The sequence below is a fragment of the Gordionus sp. m RMFG-2023 genome, chromosome 3 (assembly GCF_954871325.1).
Source record: "Gordionus sp. m RMFG-2023 chromosome 3, tfGorSpeb1-WG-v2, whole genome shotgun sequence".
Taxonomy (NCBI): domain Eukaryota; kingdom Metazoa; phylum Nematomorpha; class Gordioida; order Chordodea; family Parachordodidae; genus Gordionus; species Gordionus sp. m RMFG-2023.
Genome location: NC_088777.1, coordinates 40601672 through 40629563, shown reverse-complemented (window position 1 = coordinate 40629563; position 27892 = coordinate 40601672). Strand labels below are relative to the sequence as shown.

Genomic DNA, 27892 nt, shown 5'->3' with positions numbered 1-27892 from the left:
GGTGGTTCCACTACAAGCTAAATAAAATAAGTTATTAATTTTTGAAGTTAGACCTTATAAATAAAAGTCAAATAAAACTTACGAAAGTTTAGTTAAAATATTTTTTATAGATAAGTTGTGACAACACTGAATGACAGTTGATCACGTATTTTTTTTATAATAGATTCGACATATCAAAGAGTATCTGGTAGCTCAATTTATTAATTTTTTGAATTTAATGAGAATTTTTTAAAAATTAAATGTCTTTTATCTATTAATCCTACAACCTCATATTTATTATTTTGGTTGCATAATTTAGAGAAGGTCAAATCTCTATGCATTCTATATGAGAGTTTATTTTTTACATTTAAGTCATTAATAGGTGATAAAAACATTTCCTGTTATTGTATAGACTAAATTATGAATTTTTATCTATCATTTAAGTAGATGTTTTTTTATTAAAAATGATAAAGAAATCTGTATACTTGTCATTCTATGTTTAATATATAAAATTTCAGTTTTTTGATATTTATTTTTATATTGTTCAATGTCTAAAATAAAATTTTATTTGCAAATAGCATATTAATCAAAATATTAACTTATTCAATAAATATATTAAAATTTTATTCCATAAATTTTGCCTATTAATAATATGTAATATCAGAGATTTGTGAAGCTCTGCTTGATTTTTTATGTATGAATTGTCCAACCCGAAAATTTTTTATTTAAATATTACCTAGCCTATTATAAGCTTGGGTTGGGTTTTGCATATCTTATTCAAATAATAAAATATATAATATTGAGGAGGAGTAGACTATAATCATATGGTTAATATGAGATTGAGTTTATGGCAATTTTTTAATTGTATATACACTTCATGGAGATATTAAAATTGGATTTAAAAATTCAACTAATTCATCTCTGGAAATAGAGAAATATTAAATAAACCTGCAAAATAAAATTTTTAACCCAAACTTACCCATGGTTCAATGACAAGAAATATTTATATCTAGACCCAGTCTGTTTCAGCAAGGGGCCTGGATTGAACTGTAATGAACAGTTAAACCATTATAAACTGTTATAAATATCAGAACCTTAACCTTAATTGAATCAATATAATAATTTTTTGAAGGAGTAAAAAGAACCTTTATAAAAAAAGGTTAAACCACTTCAAACTGGTTTGGTTTTTATATTTTAGGAATCAAAAAAATTTGAATATCCAGAATTATATAAACTTGCTCTTATAGTACTGGCGGTTCTCGCAACATAAGTTTCGGTAAAAAGGGCCTTTTTGGGGCTAAAATTTGTGTACAACAAACAAATATGAATACATTTATATAAGGAAATATATTACTTATAATAATATATTTAAAAATGAGTTATTTTGAATCTTATATATATTTTTATATATAATTCATAGATGCTTATAATAAAAATAAATTAGACAAAGATTTGCTTCAATAAAAAAAATTTTTATAACTGTAATGAACCATTATAAACCTTTATAATTAGCTGAACTGAACCTTTGTAAATTTTTTCTTAAGAACCGTAACCAAAATGTAACCATTATAATTTTTTACATACTGAATCATAACCAAACTGAACCATTGTAAATAACGGTTTGGGTCCCTGGTTTCAGCCTATATTTTAATGCAATTACTTTGACAATATAATATTTTTCAAATTTATTCTATTTATTACAAAACATAATATGAAAATCAATAGTAAATATTTGCCAACTGCTAATTTTTTTAAAAAACTTTTCTTATTATTTCATTTCATTTTATAAATGTGACATTCAGTCAGGCAAAAAAGGAAGAATATGACTACTATTTTATGGCTGGGCCTCAGGCCAAACAGGTTGGTGACTAGTGATGATGTGTTTACATTTTCTCTCTAGTATTCTGTTCTCTAAACTCCCAACTTATCTAGTATTCTGTTCTTTAAGCTCCCAACTTATATAATTATAGCTGACCTGACCAATATTTTATAGTATTTTCTATTAGGGTTCTCCTACCAGTAGAACTATTTCAGACTATTACCTTTTCTGCTAGTTCCCACTCATATAATGAGAGATTTCCCAAATTAGGATTATCAATAATGAACAGCTGTACCACCCTTTTTTGTTCTATTAATCTTTTGAGCATATAATAGGTAGAATCCCAACGGGTCAACACGTCCTGGATTAATTTATGCCTTGCTAGGCTTAATCAAATTTGTATTTCTTTTAGACTATTTTGTACAATAGAAGAATGTTTAAAGTGGCCTACTATTTTTCTAACCCGGGCAAGCATGTCAATAATAGATCTCTGTGATAAAATTTCTTCCTGTGCAACCAATTGCAAACTATGTGCAAAACACGGAATGCTATTTCCCGTTTTTCATGGCCAAAGCTATATTGGGTGCATTATCTCTAATGATTAGGTGTATTTCTTTTTATATCCCAATAATTAATCATTTCATCTAAAAATTTGAGCAATATTTATTGCTGTATGCGACTCATTAAATGTTTTAGCATTTAGAACTCTATTAATTTGTTTAAAATTTTGGTTTATATAGTGGCATGTTAATGAGATGTGAGAATCGCCACTTGAATTTCTATTCCATATATCTAGCGTAAAGGAGAAATAAGAATCGTCAAACAAAATTTCTTTACGTATTTTTTTGGAGAGTTTTTCATATATATCTGGAATAACACTTTCTATTGGGAATTTTGTAATTTGGACAAAATAATGTAAAACCTTTTAGCCGATATCCGCCAAGATAGAAATCTGCTGGTTGCACGCTATCATTTCCCCTATAAATTTAGAAATTATTATGGATTTAGGATCAGAATATTTCCAATTATTAGTTATATTAATAATAGCTGATATTGTTGGCTGACTTTCAGGGCTTTTTTAAAAAAATTTGATTTGTTTTTTCTAATGTTTCTCGTTCTTTTTTTTATTAGCTCTTCGAATTCCGTTTGATGGAATCGCTTTAAATTTTTCCGAATATTTTTTGTATTAAATGAATTTTTCAGTATTCCTTCCCGTGAAATTAGAATTCTGCAGATAACGCATTTTGCAAAATTCTCTTTTATCTTTTTTAAAATATTTTCTTAATTCAGAAACCATATTTAAATGATTCTTTTATTTAAAGTATAAATAATAAAATTGGTGTTATTTTTTAAAAAAATTAAAAATAAATAAAACTTTGGGTGTTCTTTTCTATTTTTATAAAAAATCTTTTAAAATCTATTTAAAAAAATAAATAACATTTCCATTGTTTAAAAATTTTTTTTAGAAAATATTATTAATGTAAAATAAATCACTGAAACTCGGAAAAATTTATTAATTTTTTAAATATTATTTTTTTTTAAAAAAATAATAAATATGATGTAATAATAATTCAAAGTTTCAATACTCAAAAGTTTTAAGAATTGTATTTTTAGTAAAAAGATCGGATCGGGGTTTTTACAAGTATCGGCTCGATCCGATATTTTTGGAAAACGCTAAATATCGGTACCGATTTTATATTTAATATTGGCACAGCCCTATTTTTATGCATAGAGGACCTTATTTGAAAACATAAATCTAGGACCTTATTTGATAACATAAATCTAACTATTTTAATTTGTATTAATATAAATTCAATCCCTCCCCTCTACTGTAAAATAGTCTTTCTGTATAATTATTTATATATATCTTACTTATTGGCATATAGCTGGCACCAACGCATAGATTTATATGGCTGAGAACACATGCGCTAACCTGGGTGTTTGGCATAATCAAATAATTATTCAAAAATTTTTGTTTATACTTACTGATACTATCAATCAAAATTGGTTATTAATATTTTTTAGAGGTTCGATTCATGTAATAAAATTTATAATAGTTCAGGTTCTGTAAATTATAACGGTTTAAAGTTTCGGTTTGGAACCCTGCTAAAAAATGTTTTTTGAGGCTTGACATTGGCAAGGATTAGCTAATAAGATGGCCAGTTAGAATAGTTATTTTATAAAAAATGCTTGATTAATAAATTTATTCTTATATTAAGGATCACATGGAAACCGGAAACGGTCTTCAAAATATTGAAAAATTAGGAGATACAATTATAACAAGTCGTAAATGCGCCATTTTATTAGATAAAAAACGGAATAAATGCCGAGAAGCTCTTACGTAAATTTTTTTAACTTATTTTATTTCAAGTTTTATATTTAAAGGGCTATAAAGCATAACGAAAAAGATCATTGGATGAATTTTGGAAATGTATTCATAAAAATGGCAGCTGAAAATATAAGAAGTAGCATTAAACAAGGTTATATTTTTTATTTTTAAATATTGGAATATTTAATTTCATTTATAATATATTCATAATTTTTAGACACTTTTTCTGTTTACTAAAAATCGGATCGTTTGATAATATAATGAAAAGTTTAAAAAGCTGTATTTTGATGCATCCTTATTTTTTCAGGGTGTCAAATGGTTTATTATAATTGTTCGGGTCCATTCCGATTCTTTAAAAAAAAATTATGGTTTAATTACTCTATTCCGTTTTTTGAATGAATTTATATTAGTTTATTCTTATTATTTATAGTGGTTTAGTTTTGACCTTTTGATTTTATAATAACACCTTCGTTTTGGCTTGAATTATAAGGGCTTAATTCCGTTTCTCAGTTCGATTCAACACGATGTTTTTATACAATGTTCATTTAATATTATATATTTGATTAAATTTTCTTTAAAGAGCAAACAAACACTGATCAACGCATAAACGAACTCTACGAAAGCATATCTGTAAATACAAATTTATTACAAAAATGCACTGAAGAAAATATTCAATCAATACAAAATACAATAAAATTAGGCTAAATATTTTTTTTATAAATTTGGCTATATAAAAATATAATAAAAATTGAAATAAAAAATGCAATAATATAAGCATTATTGATGGTATATAATATGTATAAATGGACTAGAAATTATCACATGATTCATAAATATGTGTTGACTAAAAAAATGTTTATGAATGAGATAATGATTTGTGAAGTAAGTTGACCACTTTGTAACCATTATCACCAATTAACATGGTCTCGTGGTCACCCTCTGTATATTTGATATCTATTTTTCCAGTGCATACCGAAGAAAGTCCATAATCGTCTCCAAGAATTTCGTCTGCATCTTTGACTCGAATTAGTGTTATATCTCCTTTGTAATCACCCTTGGGCAAATATTTATCACAAATCCTGAGTTTTTGGCAAAAATATTGGGCGCAAAACTCTAGGTCGGTCTGGTCGGGAAATAGATTCGTAACCATGAGCCTGCAATTGTTTTAAAAAAATAACATTACAAAATACTAGAACTGTTAACGATACTTTTAAAATGTATTGAAACTGATACATTCCTCAAATCTATTCGATAAGGTACATAAAAATCAGCGTTCACATTTTGGAATTTTTCTTATTAACAATTAAATATAACTATATTAAAAATAGTATATAAAATGTTTACAATTTAACATCAATACTAAATATTATTTATCAATATCATTTATCACAACCTATCAAAAACATTTTTAGATGAATAAACTTTTAACTGGTGAGCTGGAAGGAATTATTGCATTTTAAATTAGTTAAAATGGCAATCCAATTTTTGTTTTATAAATTATTTTCATTACTTAATTTTTAATATTTATTTAAGATAAAATGTAAAATAACTTGTAATTAATATAATCAAACAATAATTAAATATATTTTTATATCTTAATTTTTGTATTAAAATAGAGAATATGCTATAATTTAAGATAAGATAAAATAATTAGGATTTAAATTAATCAATTAAATATTATTTAAATTTATAGGTTTTACTTGAAAAATAGAAAATTAATTACTAAGATACCTTGCAATTTCAAAAGCATCGAGGGGATTAGTTTAATGCAAAAATGCCTTGGATATAAGTATCACAATACGTTTAATTTAAATATTTTAGCCGAAAATGTCGTTCAACTCAGCAGAGCGTTTAGAATTTTCAAGGCTATTAAATTATTTGTTTTTTAAAAAATTTGATTTCATTTTGAAAGATTTTTAATGCATGAAAATGACAAATAATTAGCATTTTTCGGATTTGATAAAAATCTCTCTAAATTTCTTTCAAACTATGATTAAAACAATAAAAATAACGAAAATATATTCATTTTAGTATAAAATACCTATTTATGGCCACTCGTTGTATATCTTCAGCCGTGGTTAATAATGAAAATTTTTCTTTTAGTTTTATATAATCGCTCCCTACGAACAGCAAAACAAATGCAACCATTATTTCCGCATATTTTTCTATGTCTGACCCGTGTGTCAATTTGGATAAATGATACTACAATATTAAGTATTATATAACTTTACCTTATAAGTTTATTAGGATTTACCTGAGTGTGAGATGTGACAAATGAATGTGATCCATCTAAAAATATTAAATCTTTTATTTTGATTCCTTTAACTTGAAGCTGTAATGCAATCTCAAAAGCTATTGTGGCGCCAAAAGAATATGCACAAATTATGTAGGGGCCATCCTTTTTTATTTCTAGCATTTTCTAATATAAAATATATTAATAATTGAAAGATAAAAAAAAATAATATTTACTCTGATATAAAATTCTGCCATTTCTTCAACACTATCCTGACAAACTTCTTTTGAACATTGGAAGCCGATAACAGGTTGATTTAATAATTTTATGATATTGCTTAAAGAAACAAGGCTTCCTTCGATTGGATGAATAAAAAAAATGGGGACTTTATTGATATCGGTATTGAAATAAACAACAGTTTCCTTGGGAACTAATTCGTTTATGTTATAGCGTCGCATAATGAGCCTAATTTAATTATAAAAAATTGATTTTTTTTTAATTTTAAAATTTTACTCTAATCCTATGGTAGGAGATAAAATTTCCGATGGTGGTGGTTGATTGTTTAAGTTTACATTCAAATTGAGATCATCATTAGAAGAATTTAACATCAAATTTTTCATTTTATTAAATGTGAGTTGTCTAATTTCCTTAATTGATAAGACAATTTCGTATTCCCTTTCTAAAGTTTGTTTAATCTCCACGCCCATTAAAGAGTCTAAGCCTAAATCGGCCAGAGATGTTTCTTGGTTAACAGAACCTATATCCTTAATACCTAAATAATACAAAGGATATTAAGAAAAAGATTGAATTATGATACCTAATATATGAGCGATTGCATCAATAACATTAATTTTGGATTGTGTTTGAGATGTATTTCCCCCCTTTTCCGCTAATACATAACTCGATATTATAGGATGTGAACTAGATAAAAGTAGATCTAACGTGTCCAAGCATGAATTAATTCTCTGGGGCAAGGTTCCACCTACTACAGTTTCATTTCCATTCATCGTTTCCATTATAAGACCCACATCGCCTATGGCTCCCCATTCAATGGCTAAACCTAAACATGAAATAAGTAAGGTTATTTAATTCAATATTGCACCAGAATATCCATCTTTTCTACGACATTCACATATGCGTTCCATTACAGAGTTTGCATACCCGTAATTGGTTTGACCCATATTTCCACGTCCACAACTAATGGATGAAAACACAACAAAGTATGACATCGTAGGAAACAACGAACGTGTAATATTATCCAGATTTAGGACGCCTAGCGCTTTGGGCGTACTAACGTCAATAAAATTGTTGATTGATTGATTTTCGAAAAGAGCATCTCGTAGTACCTTGATAAATTATATATAAATGAGGGAGGAGGAAGATAATATTAAATTTTTTTTCTTATCTCTAGTGAATATAAAATTACAAATACTTTTTGATCCTTTTTTTAAAAAAAACTTGTATATAAACATAAAAAAGCATAACAGTGAAAACAGAAACTCGATGTTTTTAATTTCAGAATCCTAATTTTTATAATAAATATTTGTATTTTAAAAAGTACTTTGGTTAGGGTTAGATTAATATTCATTACATTAACAAACATAATCTTAAAATTGATATAATTTAAATAAGTTGAAAAATAAACTATAAAGGCCTGATTTGGCCAAGGGAATAAAATATGTAATTCTTAAGTCTAACATTAATCTTTAACTTTTATATAAATCCAATTTTAGCTAACTATTATTTTGAACTGTTAATTTTTTCTATGAAATTTTAAAAAACATTAAAATCTTATTACAAAGCTCAATATAACGAATAATAATTAATCTCTTTTTTGCTTTTTATGTAACATTTGCTATATTTTAAAGGAATTGGAAATAATTTAATTTTCTTTGAAATAATAAATAATGATGTGTATAAAATAATAAATTACTGCAGCTAAATGAAATATTCCGTCTAATTTCCCCAAAATTTGTATTTTTTTCATGAGTAAATCGACATCATGTGCTATACTTATATTGAGTTTTGAGATCAAAATTTTGGCGCCCAGACTTTCCCAGTATCGTATTCTCGATGATTGATACCCATTTGTAACCCCAGATCTGGACGTCAAAACTATTTTTCTGGCCCCTTTTTGGATAATCCATTCAGTCATTTCAAGACCGAATCCTCCCAAACCACCAGTGATCAAATAAACATCGTTTGAATTAAATTGATTTTTAGGCAATGCCTTAAATGATATATGCCTAAATCAAAGTATTATTTTGAAAAAAAGAGCATTCAAAATTCTTACTCGTTGAGTTTTTCATTTTCGCGTATTTTAATCAGAACTTTTCCAGTGTGTTTGCCCTTTGCCATATAACGAAATGCCTCCTCAATCTTATCAGGTGTAAATATCATGCTATCAAGAGGCTTAACGACACCAGTCTTAATTCCTTTATCCACCATATCATGTACTAATTTCCAATCGTCATTATCGCTTTCGAATAAAGAATCCAACAATATGCCATGAAATGATACATTTTTCAAGAATATTGCCATACCTAAAAAAGTAATAATAAATAAAATCATCTATTTAAGAAACCTAAAGAAGAATTGTTTGACAAGTCGAATTTCCCAATTTCCAGAAAACGACCATGCTTAGCCAATAAGCGAACACTCGCTTGCAATTTTTCGTCGGATAATGAATTAAGAATCACGTCAACTCCTAAATATAAAATGTTTTAAAAAAATTTGACAAATTATCACTACATTTAAAAAAAATTTACCTTGCCCTTTGGTCATTTTGCACACGTGATCTTCAAAAGATAAATCACGCGAATTACAAAAATTGTCGTCCTTCAATTGCGGAAATCGGGTTTTTAAATTGGTGCGTTTAATTAAAGACCCAACAGAAGTATACACTGTGCAATTCAGGCTGAGCGCGATAGAGATGGCGGCCTGTCCAACGCCTCCACTACCCGAGTGAATCAAAACAGATTCGCCTTTCTTTAAACCTCCTCTTACGATTAAGGAATAATAGGCGGTAGCGTAAACAACCTAAAGTTTAAATAATTATGTATATTAGAAAATATGATTTATTAAAATACCGGAATCGTTGCCGCATCTCTAAGGGACCATGACTTAGGAAGGTCCCATGTAAATTTCGGGTCGACATCCACGATAGTAGCTAATCCCTTAGCCGGAAGTATTCCCATTATTTGTTGACCTTTCGAGTTTAATCCTGAAAACTCCATTCCAAGCAAACAATCCTGGGGTGAAAAATTACCAGGTATGGCATTTGGAGAAAGCTTACCGGTGGCTAACATTATATCCCTAAAATTCAAAGCTGAATAAAAGACCGTGCACAATTCCTTTTGAGATGGCGGATAATTTACAGGGTTTAAGTCAGATTTCATCCATACCAAACTCGTCAAATCTCCTTTTTTCAAGCAATTCACAAAAGCATATTCGCAATCTATCATCATATTATCGTTATTTAAAATAATGTGCCTATAAGAGCCCCATTTTCCATTTAGCCAGACATTTGTAAATAAATCTGTGTTTGTTAATTGCATAAACTTGGGGGACTTAACATTAAGGCTTGATGCATCCAAGGCCTTGTTATAATCCACAATCAACCTTATTATACTACCAACAGGTTCTTGCTTAAGGCAGTTCACAAAACCTACCAACCCAGTATTCGGGGATGACGTGTAAAGCCAAATCCTGTTTTCCTCCGAAACATTTTCCGTATTTTTGTACATCGCGTCTCGTACAGTGTCCACCCAATTATAACCAGGGGTTTCGTTTACAGTGATAATCTTGTGCTTGAGTGGAACCATTGACTTCTTGCGAATCAAATATAAGCTGGACATGCAATTATCAGAAACACTAGAAATCAGATTAAAGCCAAATTTAGAAAACAATTCTATCCAGTCCTTTTTTTCGTAGTAAAAGCCTAATTTCCTTCTTTTCGATTCAAAAACCTCAGTTGGTGTTGGCATTTCCTCCACTAAAACGTCGAGGGTAAAATTGATGATAAAATTGTCTGTGGTTTCGTGGACGAGGCAAAACCCACCGGGTTTTAAAAGGCTATATATCTGTTTTAACGTTTTCTCGAGATCGACGCATTTGTGCAAAACGTTATTGGCCAAAACCAAATCATAATCGGTGGCCAATAGTTCGGGAGGCATATTTTCAAAATTTGGATTCTTTATAATGTCGTATTCGAATGATTTAATAGCGTTTTTATTGGTTCTGTCGTTCAAAATAATTTGCAAATCTTCGCCGTTAGGTCCAAAGGCACAAAAATTGAGTTTGGTCTGAGGTTGTCTATTCATAGAGGTGTAAGCCGTAACTATGAGAGGGTCACTTGGAGCATTAAATTCAATCGCTTTTAGTTTATTGTTGAAACAATTTTCGATGACTAGATCCAAAAATGGTTTAAGATAAGATTCGTCCAGAAGCAACGATACTAGTTTATCCTTGAAAAGGTTAACCTAAAAAAAATATCAGTGTCTTAAATGAAAAAACAAGGAATAAAATACCTTTGCAGATGTGTAAATTTTTAAAACATTCTGATGTAATTGATTGGTCAAGGGTAAATTAAATAGCTCGGTAATATAATTGAGTATAAATTGATCATTTCCATCTATCGATAACAATTTTTGGTCAGGTTTTAAAAGGTCGGCGGGCGGAATGTTATTTAAAATAGTATTATATTTGTCTCGATTTGGTAGGGAGTCAGGCGAAGATATAAACTTTCTTAAACCTTATAAAAATAGAAAAAGATATTTATTTATTTAATATAATAATAACCTTTCCCGATTAATTGTTCGCATGCTTCTTTGTATTGCACCATTTTCATAGTCACATTTTTGGGCACTCCGTCGCTGGAATAAGGAACAAATTCATATTTTTCAATGATTGGTGTCGAATGATGTTGTCTCCTCGATATCGCTGAGGTATGGAGCCCAAACATTTCAACACCTCCGGCATAGGTTTTGTTTAATATTTCATCGTAAAAGCAATCAACTAAAGTAGAATATATATATAACCTTTATCAATACTAATAATTTACTTATGTTATCCTTGGACCTTTGTGAGTGAAGGTGTGGATTTATTTTCATCAATTTAATCCTATTGGGTACATAAAGACTTCTATCATTTGTGTTCAATATCTGACTTTGTAAGATTGTGTCCAAAAAGGTTATCCAGTTACCTGTCCATGATAACCTGGATTTTCCTAGACATAATTGATTTATGTATAAAGTGCATAGTATGATATAAAAAATACCCAAATAATTAAATTCTTTAACTCCCCGGAATTCATCAAAATATTCGTAACCCCTTAAACTCAATTCCTTGTAGATATCATTGGTTTCTAGAGAGAAATCATCTTTAAATTTAACAGAATCGACTTTTTTGATCTAATGTTTTAAGTTAAAATATTTAGTATTTTGCATACAACTAAATACTTCCAATTCATCAGTAGAGGATTGTATGATCCCAGAAGCTACAATAGCACCATTTTCGATTATTTCAAAATTATTTGAATACGGCAGTATATTGACTTCAAATCTTGTATTGGCTAAGAAAAAATATGGATATATTTTAAAAATAAGGATATATTTTAAATAAGTAAGTATATCGTACTGGTTTTGGTTAAAATGGTGGCACGATGAATTTGAAAATTTTCAATAATAATAGGCAAGTCTAAAAAATCTTTCTTCATTTTTTTAGCCAGTGCCCTCCAAGCCAACTCAATATAGCCAGTCGCGGGATATAAAGTTCTACCATCAATATTATGACCAAACAAAAATTCATCCACTTTGGTTGTGGCATCAAACTTGTACACCAGGGAACTGCCTCCACCCGATTCACTAACCAATACAGCATCAAAATGTTTATAGGTGGGGACATCCCAAGAATCGGAATGGTTCCAAATCAAATGGGGTGAAATCATTGGTGTACCCTTAGGTACAGGATATGTAATTGGGGGATACAGTTTTCTTATATCAAGGTCGCATCCAAATGAGTATAATCTAAATTATAATTAATATTTTTAAACTATGTAAAATGAGGTTCACCTTCCTAAATTTTCTAAAAAATACATAACATTATCTTCATGCCCCTTCTTCATTAAACTAACAAAACTACAATCTTGAGATAAAGATCGCTTCAAAATGGATTGCAGAAGACAATGAGGGGCTATTTCGACTGTTACAGCATTACTTGGAATGTGTTTTAAGGCTTCCTATAATGTAAACTATTATAATTTATATATTCATTGAATATGTACTTGAAACAATACTGGATTGCACAAATTGTTTGCATGATAATCAGACGAACAAAATTTGGCTAAATCAGAGTTCCACGAGTCTTCAGGAATAGATGTACTAATCCATTTACTTGAGCGTAATTTAGGTTGTTTTATAACCTTATCTAAAGCGCTCTTCAATATAGGTCCAATAGGCTTCATGAAATAAGAATGAAACGCAACCCCTGCACTGTTAACTTCTTTGGCAAATATTCCCTCTTTCTTTAAAATTAATTTAAAAAAAATAATTATAAAATAAGACACCTACTTTCATGTTATCGACAAATTTTTCAACATCCAGTTTAGGACCAGATATTGTAACGGTGTCTTCAGCATTATGGCATGCAGGTACAATCCCAGGAGGGCACATTTCTTTAGCTTCCTTCCAAGTTAAGCCTATAAAATTTTATATAAATTTTGAAATTAAAAATGGTAATATTCATACCAACAGCGGCCATACCACCAGGAGCGAGCTTTGCATCTTGTATACATTTGCCTCTCCAATAAGCTGCTAATACCATTTCTTCTGCAGTAAAGCCTCCATCAGCATATCCACATCCAAGTTCACCAACTGAATGACCAATCAAACCATCCGGTTTTAAGCCCATTTCATTTAATAAATCAACCAAACCTACCTAAGTTTTATTTGTGTGAAGTATGATAATAATAATAGATAAACGTTTATATAATTATCATAGATATATCAAATAATATAGTGCTTTTGACTCATTTATTCCAAATTAAGTAATCATTATTATACAATGTATAAAATGATTTTTTGAAATAAACTTATATAAGCACGTGATATGAAATGATGTGTCTTAAATACTTGTATGGCAGCTACAGAAACAAAAGAATTTAGAGTATTCTCCAATATTTCAGAATCATTTGTTGATAAAATTGAAATTAAATCGATTTCAAATTGCTTTAAAATGTTGGCCGATTTAAATATTGAGTTTGAAAATGTATTGAAGGCCATCATGGCCTTCCCCATAGCGACCCATTGTGTTCCCATTCCAGAAAATATATACCAAAGTGGACGTTTATTTGGCATTTGTTTCTAACATAATTTTTTTAAATTTTATTTCATAATTATAAATTTACTTTAATCTCTTGATGTGACTCAGTCCCTAAAATATTAAAACCCCTAAAAGGATGACTAGAAGGATTTGTATCTGATAATTCTTCTACCATATTATATAAATAATGATCATTAGGATGAGAATTCATGAAAGATAACATTTTCCCAACAGCTTCTTCTGTCCGACCTTTATACGAATATATTTTGCTATAAACAAAATAGTTATAAAAAACCTGACGTTATAAATAATTTTGGTAAATTTGATATATAGTTTTGTGTAGGATTGTGAGATTGATTAGAATGAAAAATTGCATGGACATTTGATCCCCCAAAACCAAAATTATTCAATGCTATGTATCCTCCACTCCAGGGAGTCATTTCAGTAACTACCTATAATGAAGATGCATAAAACAATCAAAGTATTTTCTAAAACTTTAAGTTGTCCGGCAACCAGGGCTGGTATATTAGGATTAGGTTCGTTGTAATGTAAATTTGGAGGAATTATTCCTTCTTCCATTGATATAATTATCTTAAGTAATGAAGCGAGTCCTATATATAGTGCCAAAATAAATCACGATAAAAAAAATAAATGATCTTTACCAGATGCAGGCTCTGGGTGCCCCATATTTGATTTGACAGAACCAATAAGTAATGGTAACTTGCGATTTTTACAGAAAAAATCAGCCAATGAATTACATTCTTGTGGGTCACCTGCTTGAGTACCTGTACCATGAGCTTCGATATATGACACCAATAAAGGATCAACATGTGCTTCCAGATAAACTTCGCGTATCAACAATTTCTGCATTTCTCCATTTGGAAAAGTGATTCCTTAGTAAAAATATATTTCAATAAAAATCGTTAAAGTGAAAATAATAAATTAATTAATAGAGTCCGCACCGATATTAAAATATACTAAATTTTCAAAAAAAAAGTTTCGATACCGATTTTTCAATTGTTTTTTTTCTGAGTTTGAAAAAAAAATTTTAAATTTCTTTAAATATATTTTCTTGAAGAAGAGATATTAAATTTTACCTGAAGATGAAAAATCATTTGTAATTTTCATGCATAAAAAATCTGACGAAATCAAAAAATCCTTAATTTTTTTTAAACTGATTTTTTAAAATTAATTTACATTTAAAATTTCTGGTTTTATAATTCATTTTTTTAACATTTTTATTTCCCAAATGTTCCTGAAAAGTATCTAATTTTATTTCTACATATCGACAAATTTTTACTCATTAATCTTAACTAGATATCAATTATTATATCTAAGCATTAATATATTCTAAAAGATAATCATTTATATTTTGGGGGGTACCATAAATTTGGAGTATCGAAAAACATTCTCCATTTAATAGTAACAGTGGCAATAAAATTATCAATTAAAATTTAAAACTATTTTACAAGAGACCGCCATTTTTTTATAAAAAATCGCTTCCCACCCCGGTTGATTTTATTTTTGAGTGGAGGAGAAATTTTTCTTAAATTTTGTTTTTTCATAAAAATTACCCAAATAAATAAATATTGAATGGATTTTTATTCAAAGTTATCAATTTCGATTATTTTTTTTAGATTTTGGACAACCTAAAAGAAAATTGAAAGTATAAAAAGCGAATGAATGTTTAGAAAATCTCTTATGTACCTTTTTACAACTAATTGATAAACATTTTTTTTAAATTGGGTTCGGTTTTTATGTACCGAGTACCTGAGGGTTTATATAAGACGGGATTCAGGTTTCCGCTTATTTAAAATATTTCGTCTATATAGATTTTCGTACTTGTTTTTTTACAGTAATGTTATGTTAGCAAACAATAGGAATTTAAAGAAAAATAAAATGGAATATTCATGAAGAATTACAAATATAATATTTACACAATAAACTGTACGTAATAAATAAAAAAAAATTTTTTCAAACGTCCCTGAACTATCCCGGTCATATCTATCCTAACGTTCAAAGTTATTATATCAATTATTATCTTTGTAAGATAATTTCCTAAATTAGAAATTACTTTTTATTAAATACAAAATTTTAAATACGTAACATTCTCCTGCAGAACGTTTGCCTAGTCTATAATTATATTTAAGAGAAAAATTGGAGTACCTTTAGACCTCGCTTGTCGCGTAAGCAATGCATAATTCATGGCTAAATGATAGCATAGCTTTATTCAGTGCATTTATTTCTTTAAAATGTGTAAAGATTTTGCATAATAAAAAATTATATTAAAAATGATAGGTTAAATAAATTATTTATAAAGTAACTGGTAACTTTTAAAAATTAATTATAACCATTCAAACGTAAATTTTAACAACACTAATAACACTGTATTTTTATAGCCTTTTATATATAATATCTGGAAAAATAATAGTAAATTCTGGAGTATTTTATTTTAAAGGTAGCTAACGATGTTACTCTTTTACAAAGTAAAGGATAAAGGTTCATTTTTTTGGACAATAATATAAAAGGGCGCTACATTTTTAAGTAATGTAACTTTATGGCATTGTGATAATTAAATTAATTACGTTTATAAGGAAAATTATTTATAAAATAAATTTCAATATTATCAGGAAGGAGATTCAGTGTTCGTATTCTTATCCATTTTATCATTCATCTAAAAAGTAAAAAAATATTTAGACAGTGGCATCATAAAAAATTAAAAGTATATACGCCAATACTTTTGCAATGCCTATCAAATTATGTACTTTACACATAGTAGTACATTAATTTTGAGATAACTTTTACATAGAAAAATATTTCTTTTATATAAAATATAACGAATAATTTTTTTTAGATTTAAAACTATATTTTTTTATGATGGAAAAATTTATTTTAAAATTTAATTTGAAATAAAAATTATTGGAAAATTTTATCTTATCCAGCCGTTTTAACCCTTCATAGTTTACCCCAATTAAATGTTTTACCCGCGTCTAATGTAGAGAGAAGATGGGTGGCACAGGCAAAAGAAAACATGAAAACTATCTAAAATTTAAATAAAATATGCAGCAATCATAAGCTTTTAAATTTATATTTGGGTAAATGGTAAATATATTTACTAAATATATTATACAAAAAGGTTAAAAAAATTAAAAACCATATTTTTAAAATAAATCTAAAACCAAAATAAAAAAGTACAAGACTATGAATTTTTAGAAGCATAGGTTAGCAAAAATAACATCTGGTATAATTAATGTGGTAAGATTATTTTTTTAAAAAAAATTGTATTCCCATTTACGTTTAGTTTGGGTGTATTTTTATAATTTGAAAATTATTATAAACCTTGACCTAAGCTAAATATGGGATAAAATTGGAACCTGATATTGACTTATATAATAAATAATTTAAAAAAATCATTTAACAGTCATCGTCAGTAATTAGAGTTTGGCGGTACCCCCTTCCCCATGGAAAATATTAGGGGCGTATCTATTAGTGATAAGCAAGGCCCGCCCGACCCCCCTCCACCGGGGTTCGAAAATATTTTGGCCTTAGGTGAGCCTAATTTTTTAAAATAATTTTATTTCTGAAAAAAAAATTTTTTAATTTTGGGCCAGGCTTTCAATAGTAGAGATACCATCTTTTGCAGGTCTATTGCTGATATTAATTTTTCACTAATATTTTGTTCGTTATACATATTTAATGTATTTTAATTTATTATACAATAACATAGGTCATTTAAAAATTATATTATCAAATTTTATTATCCTTTAGGACTATTTATTCAATATAAATCATTATCTTTATTGTTTTATAAGATATGGATATTTTATTAATTCGAATCAAATCATGTCATAATAATTTATAATTATATATGTTAGCGTCAATGTGTTATTTTTTTAACTTTTAAATCATTTTTTGAGTGAGTTTTTTTTAACAACCGGAAATGTATTTCAACATGTTTAGAATACCTATCTTGTGAATTATAGAAAATTTTAAGTCATTTGTAATTTATATAAAAAAAACTATGAAAAAATTAATATAAATTATATTTAGTTCAAAGTTCGTAGAAAAATTGTCAGAAACTAATATAACACATTGCCAGAAAAATATAACCATATACATAAAAAATTTGAAAAAAAATATATTTAAAAAGAATTAATGAGACTTCCAATGAAGTATTTATAAATCATTGTAATATTTTTTGTTCCAAAAGTTTTGCAATCGTATAGAAATTAGAATCTAATAAGTCTATTCATGATCAATATAAATTGCTATAATTTTTTAAAAAATTATGTATATTCTTTTAGAAACAAATTATGCATTTTTATTTTATTAACATTTTCAATTATATATACTCTTAATTTGCATAAATATATTTTCTTAAATATTAATAAATTTATAAAAATTAAAACTTAATAATATCGGCCGATAACCTGTACATTTTAGAAGAAAAAATCGACCCGATCTGATCTGACAACAAATATCGGTACATTCCTAAAAGGCTAAATTTTGTTTTGAATTTATAAAACCCCTCACTATATATTAACGGAAAACAAATATTTAGTGCTTAGTTATATCACCCATTATGACTTGATGCCAGTTTTTTCCCCTCTATAATAACATAAACAATAAGAATTAAAGCATTAAAATGTGATAATCATCACTTAGGTTTGGTATTAAGTTAAGAAATAGTATTTCCAAAATTTTGACTGAGTACCCCCTACCCTTCCATCGCACCCAGGGTGTCGAATCAAACAGAAATAAAACGTTATAGTCTTTTAACCCATTTTAAAATTGGTTTTTACATTCAAGTTCTAAATTTCATTTATTTTCTTAAATTTTTATTATATTATTCGGAGGGGTAAAAAATAAAATATTATAATTAATTCTAAAAATCCCCAGAATGTCATGATATAAATGTGTTCATAACCGGAATAGTCGTTTTAAAATTTCAAAGAACTGAATTGTGAAGTTATAATAATTAAGGGTTCGACGCCCTGATGTAACCCCTATGTATGTTCAAAATGTGAGACTAATTTTAAAAATAATTATATTTTATTTTAGGTGTAAACAAAATATGGGCCAAGGCCAGGCTGATGTGTGGTGAGGTTAGAGATAAAATAATTCAAAGAAATGGTATTAAATTTACATGGACTAGAGGGCTAAAACATATTTTATGAAAGGACAAAAAATAAAATTTTTATGCAAATTTATAAAAAATATGTCAATTTTTGAGGTGATTTTTTTCAAAATTTGATATAAAAAATTGAGGTTAAAATAAATGATGCCCATTAATATTAAATATATTAATATAAATTTATTTTCAAACATATATTTTTTTTAAAAAATATGTAAAAAACATATCTAAAAAAATTGTTCAATAAAAGTGCATGAAGCTTTGCAGAAATATGCTAGGGTCTTTATTTGATATTATTGAGCTATATTTTTAAGAGTAATTTACATATATTTTTTATAGGGCTGTGCCGATAATAAACATTGGATCGGACCGATATCCAAAAATATTGGATCGGGCCGATACCTGTAAAAGCCGATCCGATCTTTTATTTATTTTACATTATTATAATATTTTCTAAATAATCTTTTTTAAAACAATGCAAATAGACCCTCTAAATTTTATTTCTTTTTTAAAATAGATTTATAGTATTTTAAAAGTTTTTTTTTATAAAAATAGAAAGGAACATCCAAAGTTTTATTTATTTTAAATCTTTTAAAATAATAACGCCATATTATTTATACTTTAAATAAAAGTTTTTTTAAATATGGTATCTGAATTATGGAAATATTTTATAAAAGACAAAGATAATTTTGCAAAATGCGTTATCTGCGAAATCATCTGAGTCTGCCTTCAGTACGGCAGGGGATATAGATAGTCCATATCGTAGAAGCTTATTGCCATCTAAATGTTCTCATTATTTAAAAAATCGATTATATCATAATTTTATTATATTTTTTTAATTATAGTCTTAATTGTAGAAATAAAAAAATTAAATTAAATGCATAATTCGATTTTTCGCATAAAAAATATTGATTTCTTAATTACATTTGGTTCAAAGGAGGGTGGTGAAAAATCAATATAAATATCAGATCGGTTTTGACGCAATACCGTAAAATATAGGATCGGATCGGTGAAAATATGTGGATCGGCACTGCCTTAATTTTTTACCAGACTGGAAAAATAAAAAAAATCTTATTTTATCAAAAAATAATCTGTGATAACGATAAAGCAATTGGTGACTTTTCATTCCATTTTTTTGGGCCAAAAATAAAAATTTGGGTTTAGGCATAAAATTTTAAAAATATTTCAAGACAGGCGTGCTCAAAATGTTAGAAACAAGCTAAGACCAAAAAATTTCTTTGAATTTTGCAAAAGGTAAAACTTATATGAGAAAGAAAAAAAATTAGCAAGTTCCTTTAACACCCCCTTATGAATCAACATATGATTTTATATTCTTTTACGTGTAAGGTATATAAAGATAAGTATCGTTTATATAATAAAACAAAATAAACATGGTCTGGTCACCAATTTTTTTTACTATTTAAGATCTTATTTAGGTGGCTGATCCACAAATTTATTACCAATCTAATATTCAAATAAAAACAATCAGATACTCAATATTTATTTTCATTTTAATTTATCATTTATTTTCAATGTGATAAAAAATTATTTCTACACAAGAAATATGGGAGAAACAAACATTTTGAAATTTCCAAACCAATATACTATTTGGTATCTAATCACAAATAATAGTGTATTTTGTTTTTTTTTCCAAATTAAACATCTTACTTAAAATATGTATTGTTTCCTGAATGTGATTTGTATTACATTTTTTAATCCTTTCCTTATAAATAATATAAAAAAATAATATGTTTTTAGTAGAGCTGTACCAATCCTAATTTTTCATTAATTCGATCTGATATTACTATAAACCAATCCGATAACCAATTATACCTATAAATATAGGAATCGAATCATATATTTGCATTATTCATATTCAATTTTTACTTTCAAATCAAATAATTGTATTACTTCATGTTTAGACAAATCGAATAATTATAATACGAATAATAAAAACATTATTTGATCCAAAGATTAAATCCAATAAAAATATTTTCAAAATTATTAAAATTTTAAAAAAGTAATTTATATGTGGAAAAATGAAAATAGTTATGTTAATCATATTTATAAAATATAAATTGAATAAAATAAAATCATATTGAATAATATAATTACAATACCGATCTGATCTAATATTTATATCAGTTATTATTTATTAACTACCTTTGAACCAATGTCATAATTACTTTCTAATTTAATTAAGTGTATTCTGTATTTTTTATTCTCCAAAAGTTAATCATCTCATTTAAAATAGGTAATGTTTTAGCTGAATGTAGTGTTGCTAAACGGCTTGATTTCACTGATTTTTAAAATGGCTAAATTAAGAGCCAAAATATAACTTAATCTATCTGTAAGCAAAATCTCCTAGCTTGGGCAATATTATTTTGATTAAAATCTTGAGTAAGCTATTTTCAAAAATCAGTAAAATCAAACTATTTAATACTAGCTGAATGTGGCTTGTTAGTATGTAATCGGCTTAGTCTAGCCAGTTTTTTGGCTAAGCCTGTGCTAATTTTTTAGATAAGTCAAAGCCTGTGCCGATTTATTTTGGCCAAGGCTGAGCTTAAGATGATTTTTTGGCAAACATTCTGTCTTATTGTAAATTTAATAATTTAGTTAAGAAGGGTTACAATCAACATATTCGACCTTTTGAAACCAATGTTTTTTTTAATGAAATTAGGTAAAAATGAATATTTAAAATCTGTTTTAATGGAAATTCAATACAGTTTTCATTTTCAATAAAAAACACATTCAATGTTTTTAGTGTAAATAGATAATAATGAACATTTTAAATTGGTTTTAGTGAAATTCAATAATAATGTAATTCAGAAGGGTGACAATAGTCATTTCTATATTTTAAAGATTTCATAGCCAAAATAACTTGGAATCTTAACCTTAGGTAGGGATATATTGATATTTTTATACGGCCTGATATTTCGTCTCTTTTCAAATATCGGTTATCGGCCGAACGTATAAAATTTTCCGATACGATAAAATGAAGTCTTAATTTTAAAAAAAATCATTTCCAATTTTACTACTTATTATGTAAATAAGTTAATGTTATTATATAAAGCGATTTAACAATAAAAATATGTTATATGGATTCATGAATATAAACTATAACTGCATTACAATATATTTAAATGACTTATGTTGTTTGTGTAAGGTATGTCGTTCCCTTTGAGCCGATTTTTAAAAAAGTTAACTCACTATTTTAGCCAAAAAAATATTGCCTATGTCTAGAGATTTCGCTAATAGATATCGAAACTTTTGTGTCATCTATAAGCAAAATCTCTTGCATAATTATTTTTCTAAATAAAATGCTGAGTTAGTCTTTTTTTTAAATCGTCTAAAATGGAGAGCTTTTACACTAGATGTATGCATTACAAATTAAAACGATTAGTATTTTAGAGAATGCGAAATCACGGTCGATATCAATTTAATCCTTTCGCGCCAATGGATAACTTTTGAATCATAATTTTTCAATAATATTTTTTATGCATTAAAAATGGCCACTAATAACTTTTGTAATCATATTTTTAATTTTTAATATTTGCTGTATCACTAACTCGCTTTGTATCATATGTTATTATATCATATTATAGTTATAAAAAATCAATTTTTTCGTATCATTTTCGCGCCAAAATTTTAACTCATATTTCATGTTATCAAATCTTTCTAAAAATATAAGTAATAATTTTATTATGAATATATATATATGTATATTAATATTTTTATTTAAAAATTATTATCTTTTTAATCATTTTAAGTGCTGGAAATTGAGCATAATGCCATTTGGCATCAATGGTCATTTCTTATGCACCAAAATATTAATTTATCAATGGAAATTTTAGGCAAATTATTTCGGATATTTAGTTTTAGGGTTATGAAAACTGGATTGGGTAGGGGGGTAATTAAAATTTCGTAATTATTACCTGTATTAATTATCTAATATCTATAAGTGGATTTCTTGGATATAGAGAGGTTCTAATAAATATTTTTTTATAAATAACATGTAATATGAGATGCTTTTTATATCAATATGCATTTAGATATATGACTACACTTATCCCCGAGGGTGATATATCTGAGACTGATATAGAGAGCTCAGACGAAGAAGATAATTATTATCCTTTGCTGGGAGATGATTTGCAGACATCATCTTCTATTACGAATGAACTAGATCTTCAATTGGAGGATATAGTAGAAGATACAACTATAACTAAAATAAAAGATAACCCGATTTTGTCTAAGAAAGACATCGGACAAATTAATACAGAATTTAATCCCTATTTTGGAAATTCCTTAACAGGATTCAACTCCCTCCTCTAATATATTTTCGTAAATTTTTGGACCATCAGATAATTAGTAATTTCGTATCGGAAACAAATATATTCCTTCCAATATTGTGGTAAATCTATAAATACAGATAGCGATGAAATTAAAAGATTTATTGGGATACATTTATATACTAGCTTAGTTAAGATGCCTTCTATAAGACAATATTAGTCTGTTGAAACATCTATTCCACAAGTAGCGGAACCTATGTCCCGAAATCGTTTATATTAATAATAACAAAGATATGGTAAATAGGGAAGATGAAGGATACAATAAATTATTCAAAATTCAACCCTTTATATGCCAAATAAGAAAAAATTTTAAAAAAAAATCAACTTGAAGAGAAGCTAGCTGTAGACGAATTCTTAATTCCCTTCAAGGGACGTTCTAAATTACGACAATACATTAAATCGAAGCCCCATAAATGGGGGATAAAAGTGTTTGCCCTATGTGGCTCTTCCGGGTTCATGTATGATTTTGAAATATACCAGGGAAAGTCTACTAATATCATAAAATCATGTTTAGGTATCAGTGGGGATATTGTTCTACGCCTGTCAGAAATAATACCTTCAAATAAAAACCACAAATTATATATGGATAATTTTTTCTCTTCATACTAATTATATTTAATTCTTAAAAAAAGTATCCGGAATGGTAAAATCAAATTGTTTATCAGGGTGCACACTTAATAATGATACGGCTTTAAAAAAAGAAGGAAGAGGTGCTATAGATTATAAAAGCGAAAAGAATGGTATTATTATCTGCAAGTGGCAGGACAACAAAGCTGTTACTACTATATCTAACTTTATAGGTGTTTTACCTACAACCAAAGTTAAGCGATGGTCTGTTTCGGATAAAGTCTTTATAAATGTAGAAATGCCCGCAATAATTAAAAACTATAATGAGGGAATGGGTGGAGTAGATCTTCACGATATGCTGGTGGAGTTATATCGGATAGATATTAAATGGAAAAGATATTATATGCGAATGGTTTTTCATTTATTGGATTCTTGCGTAGTAAATGCCTGGCTCCTCTATAGACGTCATATGAAAGCATTAAATAATATAAAATTTATGACACTACTGGTATTTAAATCTCAGATAGCAAAAGGGTTGATGCTAGCGGGAAAGGAGAATACTAAGAAGACCGGAAGACCTTCAAGTGTAGTTGTAAAAAGAAGAAAAGCTACCAATATTGCCCCCATATTGGATATAAGATATGACCAAGTAGGTAATTTTCCAAAGCCCGTAACTATTAAGCAAAGGTGCAAGTATTGCAAAGCTTATTCAAGAATGTGCCAAAAATGTAATATATATTTATGTTTAAATAATAAACAAAACTGTTATTTATCATTTCATATGAAATAAAATATTTTTTAAATGAACTTGCATTTTGCCCATTGATGACAATTGGAATCATTGAATATCTTTTGATAGAAATACTTGAATTAAGTTTTTTTGATGAAAATGTGTTTTTTAGGTTTATAATTATCTCTTAAAAAAAATTTTTCATCGAAGGAAAAAAAGTCGGGCGCGAAAGGGTTATCGGATCGACCACCAAAAAACTGACTCATTAGCCAAAAAATCGGCTATTACACAACTAGACTCGTTAGATGTTTTTAAACCCTTTTCTTTTGGCAGCAAAAAATCATATCAAATTTTTGCATTATCTTTTAAAATAAAAAATATTATATAATTAAATACACAATTATAAGATAATGCAAATATTGGCCATGATCCAATATTTAATATCAATACAGCCCTAGTTTTTAGATATTCTTTTTTTAAAATATTGATTTATTTAAACTATTAAAATTGTTGGTTTGTCTAGTAAATTATATAAAAATCATAAAATAACCCAAAAAATCTGTTTAAATTTGATTTTTGAAGCAGCACTTTTACAAATATCACTATTTTTTAAAAACCTATATTCCATTCTTATATAAAATAAGTAATAAGATGTTATCAGTCCCACTTTTAATAATTTTTTATGAAAGAAGATAAAAGAAATTTGTTTAATTTTCAGCTTTAAAACATTTTAGTTCGTAAAAATATTTTGTAAAATTTGTTTAAACAAAAAATATGGGCAAGTCAGCAACAATTTCTACAGTGCAATCAGTGTTATTAAAATTTCCTAAGCACGCTACTTTTTTCAGTAGTGGTAGCTTTATGTAGCGTATTACAGCTACTTCAATTTTCTATAATAAATGCACATAAAAACCATTAAAATATATTTATAATTAATTCTAAAAATATTTTTATTTAATTTAATTATGAAATTTATATTTAAAAATCTGCATTATAAATCTCGTTTTAAAAATAATTTAAAATGTTGATGTATGGATGATATTATAGATAATTTTCATACAGATCATATCTAAAAGTAATTTCCCTGGAAAATGATAATTGGAATTTCGTTTTCACAGGGTATATTTTTTATTGAAAGATGTACCGGAAGGTTTTATGATCAAACAAGACTAGTAGATTCAATGAAGAAACATTTAAAAGCAATTTATCAAACAAATTTAATATCAATGTGTAGTGTCATAAAAATATTATTTAAGAATTATATTATAAATTGTATAAATAATTAATATCAGAGACCTGCAGAGGTACCATTTGCATGGCCAGGCCTAGATTCTTTTAATAAAAATTTTAGGCTTGGCCCAGGTTTTATATTTTCAGGCTTGACCCAACTTTTTAAAAAAAATTTTCAGGCCCAGCCTGGTTATTTTAAAAAATTCAGACCAGGCCAGGTTTTAAAAAAATTAAAATATCACCTGGGTACACAGGCCAGCTTAAGACTGATCCTGTAAGTCTCTGATTAATATAACCATTTCATTTTATCATTAGATAGATAAGTCTGATTAAAATGAAATTTTATCATCAGACTTATCTATCTAATGATAATATTTTGTAAGTATTTATCTGGATGTTAAAAATGATTAAAAATAACCACTCATCTAATTAATATATTTTATCACAGCATGCTAAAAAAATACTTATTTCAATTTTTTCTCATTTCAACCAATTCTAGAGAATTGGTTTAGAATTGGTTTAATAGATAAAAAGATAAAGAGTGGTGGCTTGGCCAGTCCAAACATGGTCATTTATCCCATATTATTTTTATTTTATTACTGTTATAATTTTAGACTAACCCTAGTCATATCAGAAACACCATCTACTATGGATATTTTTTTGAAATAAATAATACAATTAAAAATTATTTAGACACATTTTTTTTAAATCTAAAAACACTCAAATAAATATTTTCGTTTATTTTTCTTATATAAAAACATATGTATATTAAATTTAATATTGTATTGTGTGCTAATGTTGAACGATTATTTAGTCAAAGCTTATACTTATTGTCACTCACTAATGACAATATGGAAATATTATTATTGAGATGCAATTTTAATTTGCGGAAATAGAGATAAAAATTTTTTAAAAAATTATAAAGTAGCGTAAAGAGCATCTAATAGGGTCCTACTTTTTTGAAAATGGGAGCGTTAGCCTGCTACTTTATTTTAAAAATAATGGTAACAAGTACTACTATTAAAAGTAGCTTTTAACAACACTGAGTGAAACTCTATAAATAGGGTTCAGAAATAAAATAATTTCAAAAACAAGAAAAAAAAACAGACATAATTATTTTTATGTAAGATCAATCCAACTAAAAATATTTATTACCATCATTTTTGAATCCATCTGAATTGCTTTTAGCATGTAATGCATAGCAATAAATTCTACGAGCATCTTTGAGTTTTTGTAAAAAAACTGCTACAACAGCTTCACTTCTACAATATCCATTCCCTTTGAATTAAAATTTTTTAAATTAAGATTAACACTAAATAAGATGTACCAGTTGCATCAAATGATTTACAAGTCCCATCAGGTGATAACATATTCAACCTTTGAAACTGTAAAGCTATCGTAGGTTTTACACATATGGAAACTCCACCAACAATGGCTGCATCACATTGCCCTGTTCTTATAGCAGAGAGAGCATTTTCAAAGGCTAATAGACTTGAGGAGCAAGCTGTATCTACAGAATAACTTGGACCTATAATAAAAATGAGAACTTATATAAATTTTTATAAAACCCTTCAAGTCTAATGCAAAAGAAATTCGGTTGGCAAACATAGATCCAGTACATCCTGTCATGCTATACCCTATAACTTTTTCAGCTTCTAATCCCCAAGCTTCATGGGCCTCAGAAGCACTTCCACCAATATATACACCTGTCTTTGTTCCTCTCAACCTCTGAGGATTAATTCCTAAAATAAATGTGAAAAATATTATATAATATCATTAAACCTACCAGCATCAATAATGGCTTCATATGACACCTCTAATAGCAATCTTAATTTAGGATCCATAACATGTGCTTGCTTTGGATTCACCCCAAAAAAATTTGCGTCAAATTTTGATAAGTCCTTGATTTTCCCACTTCTTTCAGGGAGTCCATATAAATCTGAAATGGCAAAATATATTGAAAGTATTATATTCTATTACTTTTAGGCCATCTTGTTTCTTCACTATTTACCATGTCTATTTTGTTCATTAAATTATCTCTGAATTCCATAACATTGTCAGCTTCTGGTAGTCGACCAGAAATTCCAGAAACAACTATATCATCAACAATCCTAGGCATTTCAACATAATTTAATATTTCATTCTCTCGAATATTAGCAGGCATATTTTATTTTATTAATTTTATGAAAATATTTATAAATG

At 27.3% G+C, this 27892-nt stretch overlaps 2 protein-coding genes across 4 annotated transcripts; one reads left to right on the top strand and one right to left on the bottom strand.

Moving 5' to 3' along the window:
- Nucleotides 1–122: 122 nt before the first annotated feature.
- Nucleotides 123–4898, top strand: LOC135927250 (uncharacterized). Of its 3 annotated transcripts, none has more exons than XM_065463204.1 (4): nt 123–187; nt 4018–4139; nt 4184–4278; nt 4708–4898. In XM_065463204.1, exons 2-4 carry the CDS (start codon nt 4024–4026, stop codon nt 4830–4832), a joined length of 336 nt encoding a protein of 111 aa, XP_065319276.1. In that variant the 5' UTR covers nt 123–187; nt 4018–4023; the 3' UTR covers nt 4833–4898. The 3 variants fall into 3 exon arrangements, with proteins under 3 accessions (XP_065319276.1, XP_065319278.1, XP_065319277.1); XM_065463206.1 differs by lacking the exon at nt 123–187 and adding an exon at nt 194–303; XM_065463205.1 differs by lacking the exon at nt 123–187 and adding an exon at nt 236–361.
- On the bottom strand, nt 4785–27892 carry LOC135927249 (fatty acid synthase-like). The gene is made up of 32 exons (XM_065463203.1): nt 27671–27892; nt 27477–27629; nt 27259–27432; nt 27018–27218; nt 26846–26968; nt 14343–14573; nt 14176–14291; nt 13976–14132; nt 13766–13929; nt 13491–13721; nt 13107–13296; nt 12930–13057; nt 12644–12883; nt 12432–12598; nt 11998–12386; nt 11820–11932; nt 11639–11771; nt 11423–11587; nt 11161–11376; nt 10890–11113; nt 9450–10841; nt 9129–9399; nt 8945–9067; nt 8654–8903; nt 8294–8606; nt 7463–7706; nt 7178–7420; nt 6874–7132; nt 6597–6825; nt 6382–6546; nt 6169–6329; nt 4785–5281 (listed from the first exon to the last, which is right to left on the bottom strand). Exons 1-32 carry the CDS (start codon nt 27852–27854, stop codon nt 4984–4986), a joined length of 7647 nt encoding a protein of 2548 aa, XP_065319275.1. The 5' UTR covers nt 27855–27892; the 3' UTR covers nt 4785–4983.